Raw genomic sequence first — 14,809 nt, 5'->3', positions numbered from 1 at the left:
CTTTTTTCGCCAATGGCCACACTGAAATGTCTTGTTTGAGATGAATACACAGAAAATTAAGCTATTACAGAGGAGAGGAAGATGGTAGAAGAGACTGGTGTCAAAAAGCAGCTTGGCTGCTGCACCTTCTCATTGGTAATACAGATAGTTTAAGGCATTTATTGGGATAAGATTTCCTGTCCAGATATTACTATCTGCCGAGACAAAGAGCCAAGCGTAATTGAAACATATCATGTTCTAAGCACTAACTGTTTTGGGGAAGATTTGGAGTGCAGCTTCCATCAACGATTATCTGAGCTGTGCTGTTACACCCCCCCCTTGTAAATTAACCAGTGGAAGTTAATGATATTGCCACCTTGCGTGCTGAGCCTTGATAGATATTTGTGGGGTTTTTTTGTATTATTAAACTTCAGAGGTGGTCAGCTCTTACTGGGAGCCCTGGAATTCGGCGCAAACTAATCAGACGTAATGCTACGCAAAACCGCTCTTGGCTCCGCATGTTTCAAACAAGAAATTAGCGGGTTTTCTATTAGCGGGGTACAGTCATAGATTGTATCAAAGGAATATGAAAATACCGAATCAAAAGAAACTCGAAAAAAAAAGAAAAAAAGGGGAAAAAAAGGGACTATAAGCATGGCTTATCTTTCATGTTACACATCAAAACAACAGGACTGTGATATGTGTCACCCGCCTGGGAACCGGAGGCGAACCACTTCTTTGTGGAATTCAAAATGAAAAAAGACCCTGTAGATATTAATGTGTGGACTTCATTTATTAACCCGCGAAGGCAAGGACTTATAACGAAAAGCTTTGTAAACAAAAGATTAAACTGGATCTAGCTTTGGAAAATGAAAGGAAAACAAGAGGGGGCATAATCACAGATCAGAGAGGGTCTGCTTAGATTACAATCACCACAGCCTACTGGAGTGGAAAATGTTTAATTGAACTATTTCGCCACACAGAAAGTTTACGTTTCTCTCCCGGAATCCAAAACAATGCCCCCCGTATTGGGCAGGCCAGGCATGTGTGTGCGTCTGTGTGTGTGTGTATGTGTGTGTGTGTGTGTGTGTGTGTGCGTCTACATTTGTGTGTGTTCCTGTTCACCTCAGCACAATTGTCTGAGTGATTGAATAATGATGACTTGCCAAAGGACATTGTGTGCTCTAACTTACCTAGTGAATTTAACCGCAATGTCACAATTTACACAGTATTGCAAATAGGGAAGTTTCCATCTCTCTCTCATTCTTTGTATGTCATGCTCTCTCTTACTCAGAAAAACATCTTTTGTGTTTTGAGTCCAGTAAAGAAAAGATAAGACACGCTGCTATTTACTGCTTAATTTTATTTTTTGGTCAAGAAAACTGGCTATTCTACAGACTAACAAAGCAGAGCCACAACAGCAAGGGGTGTCTTATTGTATTGTAGTGATGAAATCACTGATCACTTCTTGTTTAAAGCTAGAGGTTGTCTTTTGTGCACTAAATTATCCTCCCATATCATCTTTCCAAATCTTTCCATAGCAAATGGGCAATTGATGGAGTGGTGCGTTGTGTAGACGAAATTGGGTCGATGACATCCTAGTGTCATGATAATGTTTCATGGTAAGTGTCATGATGGAGTTGAAAATTTTTTTTTTTATTTTCGATGTAGTTTGATTTAATTTTGTTTCTCTCTATATATCTCTTAAATGTCAGTATGCAAATAGTACTTTTTTCCATGTGCTCTTTTACTCTCTCTCTCGATCTCATTATACTGACCTTAGGTAACCTTTCTGGATCACCTGGATGTCTCGGAATGACCTTCTGCAACCTCTGGAAGCCGTAGTCAATAGTTGGTTCATTCAAAGCTAAAATGGCGGAAGACAAAAAATATGTTAGGCTGACATAAATCACGCACATACATCTCACAGATCAGCCAAGGCAATCTTTGGTTATTAGGAGCTCAATACTCAATCCCTGCCATTATCTACACCTAATGAGAGTTTAACATGCAATGCACAAACTGTTTAATTCTCAAAAATATTTCTACAACCACTTTAAGCACAACAAACCTAAAACAACAAAACCGTGTTTGAAATTTTTTTTCAACAGGAACACAACACAAGCGATATTTGATCAAATAAATTCTACGGGTTAGTCAATACATTATAAATGAGCCCAGCGCTGAGGCGGAGTGCCGGGTCTTCAGGCCATACACGGCAATCATGGCTGTCACCAAGTGATGTCTGCATCACCGGGGCCACTCTCTGTACATTCTGTAGGATTTATAGGAAGCCGGCAATGATGACATATGTCCAGCTATAGCACGTCTCAGATTTACCCCTGTGGTCTTTTTTTTTTTTTCTTTCCCCGGCATATTGCCTGAGCGCAAACTAGGCATGAGGAGCACTTAATCTTGCAAAGCTTTAATAATCTGTGAATGGCTGTCCGCAAACTGCCGTAGAGCACTATCACTCTGCACTAGCCCCCCACCAAATCGCAGGCCACAAACAGTAATTAATCTTTTTCTCTCTCTCTCTCTCTCTTTTCCCTCCTCTCAAATTGTAATTTTGAGCATGAACTACATCGGGCCCATACATCAGGGACGCGCCGCGCTCGGCGTGAGGCGAGTGAATCATAATCCCGACTTCGGTTCAGAACTGCCCACTTTGTGTTTAACAAGCTCTACGAGACGTCACCGAGCTTTATTGCATCTCTCCGAGACTCAAAAACAAAAAAAAGGCAGCCTGCAGGGCTGGGGGAACCAGGCTCGGAGAAAAGGAAGAAAAAAAAACTTATTAGAGGAGCATTACTCCTTGATGCAGATATCATTTTCAGAGAGTGACTCTACAGAGAGTAGGCGCTACATAAATCAATGGCTTTCTTTTTTTCTCTTTTTTCCCTTTTTTTCTGGAGACTAATAAGAACTGCCTCCATCTATTCATTACTCTGCCTGCAATTTAGGCCATCAGTCATTACTCAGCATGTAATTTCACGATTAACACCATACAGTTCACTGGGTCTGCTGAACGGGAGTGAACATGAAGGCATGTGTCGGACGCATGCGCGGGCAGAGGTAACAGACAGAGAGAGAGTGATTTCAACAGCCACCACACACCCCTCCCGCCCATCCCAAATAATTGGTCGACTTTGGTTGACAATTATGTGCGCAAGCGTGGACGCCACAGCACAGTAATCAATGCGCGGTGAGTGCGTGCGCAGGAACGGCGTCCCCCCTCCCCCCGGACGCAACGGGGGGGACCCGAAGGCTGTGATGCGATCTGACACTCCGTCATGCATCCAGGAAGACCCCGGGTCCACGACGCAGGAATTTGAAGTGAGACATTTTCTTGTTAATAAAGCATTGATCCGACGTGTATTGATTTTACATGACACAGCTTGCGCCGGGATTTCGCCCCCTTCTTCTCCTACTTGTCCCTGCACCCCCATCACCCCCCCCATCCCCCCTTAAAGCCAGGGCGTACCGCCTGGGCCCTTGGTTTGACATGGCCAAATTTCTAACTGCGTGTGATGTAAATTCTATATGTGTAAAACCACTTCATAATCAGGCCATTAATCATCTCAGGCTGTCAGCATTGTCTTTCGGGACAATTCGTCATGTCTGAGGCCGGGGCTCATGCCAACGTGTCAGAGCTCGAACACCACCGCCGCCACCGCCAAGCACCGCGGGGACAGAGGGGAACCCGGGGCCCGGCACTGAGGAGGAGGAGGATCACAGGAGGACTCGTGCTCCCCTGATCAGACAGCAGCATTGTGGTGCATGCACACACACACGCACACACACACACACACACACACACACGGCAAGAGCAACGGCAACGTGTTGCTTTCTCATCTATTATTGAAGGGCTGATCATTAAAACTATTTGGGCTTAATGAATTTCGCCTGATGAAAGTTGGTCAGATGGAGACAAATGTTCTCCTGATATTGATTTCAGGCAACCGCTTTGGGGAGGTGATAGAAACACTCATTAGCATTGAACATCCTCTTGACTTTTGATAGCAAAGCCCTTTCATCAGAGGACAAAGAAAATGAGAAGACGCATGATATACTTATACGAAAGGGCACCATTAATTTACTTATTAATTTAAGCACAACCACTACATGATTACTTTGATCATCATCACCATCATCATCATTATCATTACATTACATTCATTTAGCAGGCGCTCTTATCCAGAGCGACTTCCAGAACAGTGGAACATAAGTGTATCCATGTCTTACCATCCATCATGGTAAGATATTATGATCGTGATGATGATTATTATAATCAGTAGTAGCAGCAGAATTTTTGTATTAAACATTTGTGAGTGCTCATGCGCATGTAATCAACAACTATTTCAGAGGCTTTTTGTAATTCTGTAGTTTGCTATTCTTCCAATCCATCAAGCACAACATTTCATGTAATTGTGTCTTCAGTGTTATCGTAGCAGTTGGCCATGTCAGAACAAAACCCTTTGCCTCAGTATTGCCGCTGATGCTTTTGAACACTGAATGTACCAACACATTTACATTGAAGAATAACAATAAAATTGACTCTCTCTTTGTATTAGTCAGAGCTGTGACAGGCGCTCATATGGGAGACAGAGAGAGGGAGGGAGAGAGGGAGGGAGGAAGAGATGTAGGCATGGTGAGGCTTTCAGAGGGGGCTTTCTGGGGGGGCTGGGGGGGGTTATTCATGTTACTTGACTTGCCTCGCTGTCTCCCGGCCTCTTTCAAACAGCAGCTGGGCAATATGCATAACAGATTGACTAATAACAGACCAAATCCACCCTGAATCTTGTCCCCTCCCCCTCTCCCCCCTCTTCTCCCTCCCTGACCCCCCTCCTCCTCTTTCGAACCTCCAGCCGCCCTGGCCCCGAGCCCTGAGAGAGCTGCCGCTGAGCGACACAAGATCCATCACCCCGCCGCCTGACAAAACGAGGAGCCGGGGAGGGGCCCCTCCGGCTGGGGGGAGCCTTACAGCCCAGAGAAACAAGAAACTCTCCGCACACATCCCATAAATCCTGGCCGTACCAGGGTCACCAGGCCAGGGAGTCCAGCAGAGGCAGGCCGAGGCCCCTGGCACGTCCCAGTCACAGCGCTCCCAGACCTGGCCAATCAATACCACTTTCCTGTTTTAGAACCAGGTAATTATGAGGTGGAGAGATTGTCTGACCTTTCACCCGCACTGCATTACTTTGCTGATATTAAGATAAATTGCCTGATTTTGGGTAAACATATGCTGCAATTCAAACTGTCAGCACCGGTTTGCTCAGGGATAATTTGTATTGATCTCCCGGCTTCTTCCCAATTTTGCTTACTGACCTCGCGGATAATTAGAGGAGGAACCGTCGTGAGGCCCCGGCGCTCGCCTGAGACGAAAAGAGAAAGGAGGAAGGGGGAACGCGATGATAACACTTTTTTAATGTCTGATTCGAACCCGTGTATCTGTCAGCCGCCCTGGCGGTAATGGTTTCATTCATCGTGTTTTTTACTCTACCGTCCCCCCAGAACAGACACTGCACATGCACTTCGGTGTCCCGGCATACAGTGACTCATTTCTTCTAGTGGGTCTACAGTGAGGCCATCATTGTTATGGGAGTGCTCAATTTTACAGTAGCTTGTGCATCTTACAACGTTTGTAGAATAAATGTTTTGAAAAAAATATGCCTTTATCCAAAAGCCTGATTAGCTCATTTTGTCTTTTGGTTTTTGTTGCATGGTATATTTAACCATGGCAAATGTGTACACGGGCTAGTGAACAATTTGGGTCTTTGCTTATTCTTGTATGTAAGCTACATACAATAATAATAAGGTTACAGTAAGTTTTTCACCTTGATGAAACATTAACCTTGATTAACAGATTAAGTGTGTCGATACATTCCTCATTTCGCCTGATGAAAAGTGTACTAATGTAAACAGAACTTCACTTTGAAATGTGGGATTCGCAATAAGTGAAATTGGGAATAAGGTGCCACAAAAACACCAGATAGGCTGTTATCGCTTTCCAGGTCGATTTCCACATAGGGCCCTGACATGACCAAACACACGCAACGGTTGGCTCTCAGAGGTGGCCTGGAGCTCTAAGGCAGATACATTTTTAACCGCACTCCAGAGCGGTGGAGTTAATCTCGTTACTTTACATGCATTAAAGCAAAAAGAGAAGAAACACCCTAAATATTTATGGCCTTTAGGGGCGTTCTGGGGAATCGCTCGTGATGCCACAGAAGGAGATGTGTCAGCCTGCATTATCTGTCCCGGTTGGCACAGGGGTGTTAATGTGGCGGGACAAAGCAGAAGGCAAGCCTCAGTTTTGCGCTCTTGGGCTTCCTCTCCTGTATCGCGCGCCCTCAGCTCACATAGTGATGACTTACACCACTTTGACTGCTCTGTCTGCTTCGGTATGTCACATAGCACAAGTTAACTTGCGGTAGGACTTGAATAGTGTTATGCTCACGCTCACTGGTCTGGAGTGTTGTTAGCCTGGTCTGACACTGTTGCTCAAATAACTTGAATGGATACACTTATGTTCTGTTGTGCTGGAAGTGGCTCTGGATAAGAGCGTTTGCTAAATGTATGTAATGTATGTAATGTATGCCCCCCCCCCCCCAACTAAATAACGTTGGCTCCACTTCTTTTTAGTGCACTGAGAGGACTTACTACTAGTCGCTTCTACAACTGCTATTATTCACTAGCACAACTACGACTCATTACTCACTACAACTACTGCTACTCACCACTACACCACCCCCGCCCCCTTCCTGCCCATTAATCAGACAAAAACAAACATGTGGAAAGGTTTTAAAGGAACATGCTTTGTGATTATTAATGTCTGGTTCGAAATAGGAACATGGTGGTATCGCACACGGCCATGCTTTTCGGCACAGAAATACGGAAGACATTAGCAGAGCTCATTAATAAAAATGGAAAAAAAACATGTGGAGCCAAACAGGACTTGGAAATCAGTCAGTGTTCAGTCTTGCTGTGGGTCTGACACACAAGCTGCAGCAGCATTCCAGTCCACAATTACAGGTTATTATGATAACTCGGGATCTTTCTGGGAGATGAGAACTTAGCCTCATTGCCACTGCTGGCTATTACTTTGTCTAATTATACTTAACTGCTCAGAGCTTATCTAGGCTCCACCTACATCATTGAGAGTTTTTTTTCCCCCTCCCAACACGAATTAGAGTTAAGCGTGGAGCTGAGTGAGGGTAGAGAGAAAAGGCAGTTAAAATGTGAATTTTAGTCAAAGCGCAGTGTATTTTAGATTTAGCGTCTGTGTTGTCTCTTAACATGCTCCCTGCACAACAAAAACATCTGCAGGTAGTATCTTGTAGCACTAACAACCCATTGGATCATGACCGGTTTCCACAGTTGGGAGGGGAGTGCAAAAAAAAAATGACATTGAGGGGCTTGTTCAATTTAGTCCAATTTTTCCTCCTGACAGAAAAAGCTGACTGTCGTAATACAAACAGGAAGAGATCCATTTACTTTTTTTGCCAGCTGCTGGATTTAGCTATAAATGAGTTCCATTTTCATTTAAATAATGATCATCTTCCTGTAACTTCCCAATCATGCGATTGTGATAATTCAGTTTAGTTTCCTCGCCGAAAACAGACCACCGCCGTAATTACAGTTTCTCCGAGCGCCACAGAAATATAATCCCTGCCAACCAGCCCAGGCATTTGTTATTGTCAGGGCCAAAGTGAGACATAAGCTTGCCCTGCTCTCGCGTAAAAAAGAAAACAGGAGCATTTCAGCAGAAAACAAACCCGGAGGAGCACCAACGTGTCCCCTCCCTTTGCTCTGAGCCGGGGATTGTGACTCACTGGAAGAGTCTGCTTGTAATGTGTAAAAATTAAATAAAGTCAAATTAAATTGCTCAATACAGAGACATTCCTCTAGAGGGTGTTAGCGATTTCAGAGACAAAGTGCTATTTGCTGACAAGTAGTTTACACATTAACCAGCCGAATCCGAGGGGAGAGGTGCCAATAGCAATTATATCACCTTGGAGTTATTAAATGTCCCACTGATAAGTAACTAGGTGAACTTGACCAGGTGGTAAAGGCCGCTGTGAGGGAATGATTGCACTGCAAGAGGCTCTTCTAAGTCCTGCTGTTCCTCTAGATAGCTTTCCACTGGAACCAAAAGGGAAAAAAAAAGGGACTAAAGTATTGTAGCAGGGGGAACAAAATACTTGTACAAAAAGATATATTCTCCCCACAAAATGACTCAGTACCATTTCTACAATTTTATTTTAGCACACAAAAAAGAAAGGACACGTGTCACGGAGGAGTCCATTTAATTAATTTATTTATTTATTTATTTGCTAATAGAATAGAAGTGCACGCTCCACTTGGCTGTCGGCACACTCGTGGACATGCTGCTAACTCCCCCAGTTTATTACGAGCTGTCTCCAAAACGTCATTTCATCTCCAAGAAAATTCAGATGCTTCGGAAATTAAAATTTCAAAGATCCGGAGCGAGAGAGAGAGAAAAAAAAGGGAAGAAAAAAAATCAATGGGGAGAGATCAATGCTCATAGAAATTTCATGAACTTTGAACCGGCACAGGCATGATGATGCGCGCTGGTCGGGGGGTTCCAGCCAGCGATTGTTCCAGCAGATAAAAACGTCGCCAGCAGCGAGTAAGGGGGTTGGACACAGTGGAAGCATGCTCTCACTTTCAGATTTTTTTTTTCCTCTGACAGAAATTACATTTCTAGTCCATTTCGGTAACAAGGCAGCGTAAAAAAAGCCCTTCTCTTCACCCCCATGGTGACTCCTGGTGCATGCTCCGCCACTCCTCCTGAAAGCGCCGGCAGACTTTGCACATTAGCGGCCCGCAGAAATCAAATCGAATTGGTTCCCTTCGCAGCCGATCGCAGGTGCAAATTAATATTGTAAAATGAAGATCAATACATGGACAGGGCAAAATCGATGGTGGCTAAATTATTGCTGCATTTTCCTGCTCATTCAAGATGAGTTGTGTTTTCCTCTCAAAGTCAATACTTTGCAGCTTTTCTCATTAATTTCTCAATAAATTTGGCAATGAATTTCAATCACAGGAGCTGGCAGCGTACAGCGAGACTTGCGCGTGGTGCAGAGGAAATACAAAAGCACAGAAAGGGTGAGTACCTCATTCATCAGGAGCCAGTCTTGCTTGCTGAAGCAGGACTAATGTCCCTGACTTAGTAAGGACAACCTATTTAGAGCAGCATTAAAAAAAAGAGATCCAAAATAGGAAAGAAGGGAACCAATTATACCCAAATCAGTCCGCAGTGCCCTCCTATAGAAACAAGTCTCTCTGTGCCTTTTTTCTCCTTTTTCTTTGCAGTGAGAGCCATAAATTAGGAGGGAGAGAAAAAAAGAGAGATCGAGGAGGGGAGTGCATGCTCAATTGCAGACACTTGTTTCAATTACAGACTTGGGTTTCACAGGTCACTTCATAATTACATGCCATCAAATAATGGCATGAAATTTTCCTCAAAGCACACCTCCCTGACAGCAACAGAGAGAGAGAGAGTGTCGCGTTAGGCGTCTAATTGGACGACAGGAACCTACCCTCTCCCACAGCCCTGACACCGTCCCCCTGGCGTCCGCGCACGGGGCCGTCTAACTGGGCCTAGCACGCGAGGTTTGCCTTCCCGCCCCGCTCCTGAGCAGCTGACAGTAAATAATGGCGGTGTGATGTGACAACATGCTGGAAAGGGAGGCAGTGGGGGGGGGGGGGGGGGGCATGGAGGGAAAGCTCATTGTCTTCTTTTATAGAGAAAAAAAGAAGAAATGCCCTTGCTGACAACTATTGGATTGCATTCAAACAACTCTGTTTACATACCTTGTTGAATGCCTTTTCATTACAGCATTTCTAGCTGTGCTGCGACCGCAGCCGCTGAAACCCCACCCCCCAAAACTCTGCGGGGAGGGGTAGCTGCGAGGAATCCCAGAATCAGATAGTCCCTGAGATCAGAGACTACAAAGGGCGCTCTCTGGGTGTGGGACACCCGATGGACAGATCGCGCCACGGAAGGCCTCTGCAGATGTGGTCTCGATACTGGAGTTAAGCATTTAGATCGTCGCGGAGCGCAGACTCTTCCTCTCCTTTCTCAATGACCTCCCTCCTTTTTGCACGTCCTCGATCTGAGAGACCCGGTTTAACGGACAGCCGTTTCTCGCGGCGCAGTTATAATAGTCTGACTCTGGGTCCTGATTCAGCCCCACCCAACCGCAAGAGGGGAACGGAAGTAGATATGACATGCAGTGAGGGGTGGCAGTGTAACATAGTGGTAAGGAGCAGGACTCCAAAAGGTTGCCAGTTCGATTCTTCACTGGGGTTGCTGCTGCTGTACCCTTGGGCAAGGTACTTAACCCAGAATTACCTCAGTAAAATACACAGCTGTATAAATGGATAACATGTACAAAATTGTAACCTATGTAAGTCACCCTGGATAAGAGTATCTGCTAAATGCCAATAATATAATGTAAGGTAATCTGGTCCTTTCTTCCTCTCATCTGCACGCGCTCAACACTAGCAAACACTTTATTGTTGCTGAACTGCTGACAATCCCTGGAAGCACATATACATATATAGACTGTGTATCATCATCATAGATCATTTGTAATTATTAGCTATTGTTCTTGTGTCATCTCCAGCTTTGCTTTTGTTGCTGTGTCTTTATGATACCCATGTAGAGGCAGGACAAAGATGTTTAACACTTCAAATCTCAAGCTTTATTGAGTGAAGCTGGAGATGACCCCTTTGTCCTCTTGTTTTTTTGTTTTTTTTTTTTTTAATGATGAATGGTTGTCTCCTCCCCTCCACATTTTGTCAGTTTTGGTGCAGCGGAGTCGATACCTTCACCTTGACGAGGAAACTTTGTGATTTATCAGGCCTTCCGGCCAGCGGGCTACACCGCGAACACTGCGACGGGTGCAGGCGCCCCTGCGGAAAGGCGGGGAGCCGGCTCCGGTCAAAGTCCTCTGGAAGGGGAATGAGCGCGGCGCCGGGGTGATGGCAGACAAATGGGCCTTGTTAGAGCAGCCAAAAAAGCGCTTGACTTGTACTAATAACAAAAAGGCCAGGCCGGTCACCGCGGGTCTAAAGACGGAGCACCCTGTCACCAAACAGGTTGGGAAATTAGCAAATAATGTTCCCCTCTCCCTGATAAATGTGTGACAGTTCCTTCTCACCAATCATTTTTTAACGTTTTGATGCATGTCCCGCGATCCCACCGGAGGAAAGGAAAAGTTTACTGGCCCTCAATTTCCCCATGATGAATGGGAGTCCGTAAATGTACGATTTCTGTATGAGGTATAGTTCATTTTAAGCAGTTCTGGTAAATGGGTGTCACTGATTAGGACAAATAGTCCGCTGGTGTGATAGCACCAACGCTGCGTCTTATTCTCCGCGGCCTCCAGTGAGGCATTAAAGGCTAGGCCATCAATGACCATGGCTAAATAGAAAGCAATAGCTTTGATACAATTAGAGTGCTGCACGGAGCTTTATTTATGAAGCCTGTCATTGTTTTAAATCGCTGTTAGTGCCTTTTCGAGAGGTGGCCACGTTAGAATATCAGTTAGGACAGATCGAGTGGTGCGTTTTCGCTCCCTTTTGAGCATTTTGAACCAGAATTCACCAATCCCAGTTTATAAAAAAGCCGTAATTGCCTTTCTCTGTGATTGTTGTCAACATTTATTCTGGAGGATGTTTTGTTGAATGTTAAAGCCACTGAATCCGATAACTTTCTGGAAGGAAAAAAAAAAGAGACGCGTCTCTGTCAAACCCGATAGGTAGGGCTTAATGGAATCTGTTGGATGGGCCTTTTAGAATTGCCTGATCAGCTTCCATGGACTTATTAAAGCCAGTGGTATTGACAACAGGACAAACACGTCTCTCCCCCCCTTTGATTTTTTATAGCACCCTGCTGACAGCTTGTTCCAACACCAGGTGTGATCAATGGCTAACCGATACAGGTATCAGACAAAGTGCAGGCTGCCACACAGTAACAAAAGATGAGGCACAAACGAACAAGGTTATAGAAAAAAAAGATGCAAGAGCACAGGGATCTTCATAACACACAAAGCAAAAGGCCACTGCTGGAACAAAACTGGAGCAAGCAAACATATCCAATGATGCTTTAGGGGAAAAAAACAGTACAGTCCTGGTGGCTGTGCAAGGGCATCCAAGCATTAAAGACAAGGGCGTCTTTTTTATTCTATAACATGATATTCTGATAAAAAACAGCATCATATCAGATAAATATCTTACGCAGTGAATGTGTATAATGGCTACATATGAGCGCAAAGGTTTCCTGAAGTGGCTGCTATTTTTTTTTTCAGGCCTTTGTTTTCCCTTCTAACATCTACACTAATTCAAGATTTACCTTTTAAATACAACTCTTGACCCAGAAAAAATACAGTGTGCTGTTAATGTGCGTGGGAGGCCATTAACTGCCATTTTCAGCTTGAGCACAAGTAATTTGTTTAAAGAGCGCTGACCTCTGAGACAGCTAGTTTGTGTTGGCCGCGGTAGAAAAGAGTTATCGACTCTAAATAGTGTAGCGTTTCCATTGACAGAATCACATTTGAATGAACACAAAGGGCCTCTAAACCTCTGCAGGAGTGTGACACCTTTGTGTTTTTTTTTTTTTGCTGTTTATTTGTATCCTTTCGACTGTGGAGGGAGACTTAACACAGTGAACGATATGGAGAAAGGAAAAAAAAAAAAGAAGAAACTGGACAGTTTTGTAGCCCAAGGTATGTCTGGTTCACTTCCAACATGATCAATGCACAATCTATTTTCTTTTCCTCTTGCTATACTGAGAATATATTATTTTATTGACTCAACTGCACTTTCAGGAACAAACCTGTCTACTAATACATGGCTGGCTGAGTAGTGGTTTTGTGACTATTCCACAGTGCAGGCATACCTGTGTATCTGATCATTTGCTCTTATAGTGTATTACAAACGAGGGGCTTGTTTCATGCGTTAAAGCTCCACCCCGTGCCTACATCAGTTGCTACGGGCTGCAGATATCTCTGTTTGGTTACAGTGCTCAGTCATCTGCAGAGGACATGGTGACTCCTGCTAATTTGTGATAATCTATTTAATTGAGCACGAGAAGTCTCTAAAACGAGGGTGGGTCAACAAAACATTTGGGCAAGGGAGGTCAACATGAAAAAAAGTTACAAATGAGCTGTGCAGAAGGCATGCTGGGAAACGTGCTTGAAGCGAAGCTTACACCAATTTCCTCAAATTCCTTTTGTTAAATGGGCGGCCATTAAAATTTGTTCACTCGATGAAATTATTCACCATGCCAAAACTACAGAGACTTTTTTTTACATTCCAAGTTCAAAGAGCCTGTTTATGAACTAATTACAAGTGTAAAATGTGCAATTTGTTTCAATCAATGGAACTTATTAGGGTTTAAACCTAATTACAATATTTGTTCTTATGGCTGTTTAGAGTTATTGAATTATTTCAAAGCTTTCTTAAGAACTGAAGGATGGCAGGAAAATTAGAGCAAAATGTTCACCTCTGCAGAATTAGTCAAAGAAACAATAATAATTAGAATAATTATTACTGTGTTCATATAACAATTAACACTGGACTCCTTATCAGCTTACACATTCATTAATAAATAGAGCAAAACTTGCCATAGTGTCAAAGATAACCATTCACATTTTCCCTACTTTCCAAGAGGCAATCCACTATTAGCTGGCAATTACATAGAGAGTCATAGTTAATTCCACCACCGAGGGCTAGCTGCTTGTAAAGTGCTTGCTCTCTCCGACTTGACCTTCCTCTTACAGGGTGAGGCATTGTGGGAATTTGGATGACTGGAGGAGAGGAGCCGGACATGTCATTTGTGACTCTGTCTTTTAATTTGCTTCGCTAATCAACGGCACTGCCAAAACCTCCAGGGGTAATTGTATCTTTATACTGGCTGGAGAGAGGAGGGGAGGGTGCTGCAACAACAACATGGGAGTGTTGGGCGGCGGGGGTTGGGGGGGGGGCGGGGGGACGCAGGGAGGGAGCTCTGATGAGTCTCATCCCAATCCCCTTAGTATGTGTGACTAATGGCCTCCGTTCTTAGAGATTTGGCACTTTTATAGGGTTGTATATAAGCCATTAATGTCTTAACTTATATACCTTCCCCAGGCTTTACACAGCACACTACACTCTTGTTTCATTATCCCGCAGCCCTGTTGCCCTCTGCTCTGCGCCTGCTGGGGAGGTTAAATGTTAGAGTGGCATGCCAGAGAGCTGGCTTGGTGGGGCCGTGATGGGGAACAGCTGCCCGGGGGGAACCGGCTCCGCCCCCTCCCCCTTCTCTGGGAGAGCGGAGCAAGGCGCGTTCCAGGCCAGGGCTCACTTTTCAAGGGGAGTGAAAGTAATTCCCCGTGATTATCTCATTGTCCTCGTCAATTTCGGATCAGACAGAAGCTTCCAGGTCAGACGGGCTGCGACCCCTGTGTCCACCCTGTCCCTTTACGCACACACACACACACACAACACCCGACACCTCCCACAGTCAACAGATAAGCTCCCTCGTCCTTCTGCCCTCCACCTCACTGAACACACACTCTCTCTATTTCTCTCTCTCACACACACACACACACACACACATTCCTGATGTCCAGCCATCCTGCAGTTATACAACAACACGTGGCACAAAGACTACTAAAAAAAAAAAAAAAAAAGAAAAAACCCAGCATGAACAGGACAAGGAGATGTATTTTTTCTCCATACAACTGGGTAAAAAGTGTGATGGGGGGTCATGTGACTCCTTGTAATGGTTTGAGATTAACAGGACTTGGCAGCT

General features: G+C 44.5%; 1 protein-coding gene across 19 annotated transcripts in view; it reads right to left on the bottom strand.

Moving 5' to 3' along the window:
• Positions 1-14,809, bottom strand: part of ebf3a (EBF transcription factor 3a) — a 91,633-nt gene that overhangs the window by 9,326 nt on the left and 67,498 nt on the right. For all 19 annotated transcript variants that reach the window (XM_036528418.1, XM_036528532.1, XM_036528585.1 and 16 more), the window contains exon 11: positions 1,758-1,846. In XM_036528418.1, coding sequence (XP_036384311.1) covers positions 1,758-1,846 — 89 coding nt within the window. The remainder of the gene's footprint in view (positions 1-1,757; positions 1,847-14,809) is intronic.

Source organism: Megalops cyprinoides, chromosome 1 (genome assembly GCF_013368585.1).
Source record: "Megalops cyprinoides isolate fMegCyp1 chromosome 1, fMegCyp1.pri, whole genome shotgun sequence".
NCBI lineage: Eukaryota > Metazoa > Chordata > Actinopteri > Elopiformes > Megalopidae > Megalops > Megalops cyprinoides.
Note: the sequence above shows the minus strand (reverse complement) of the source record. Positions and strands in the feature narration are given on the sequence as shown.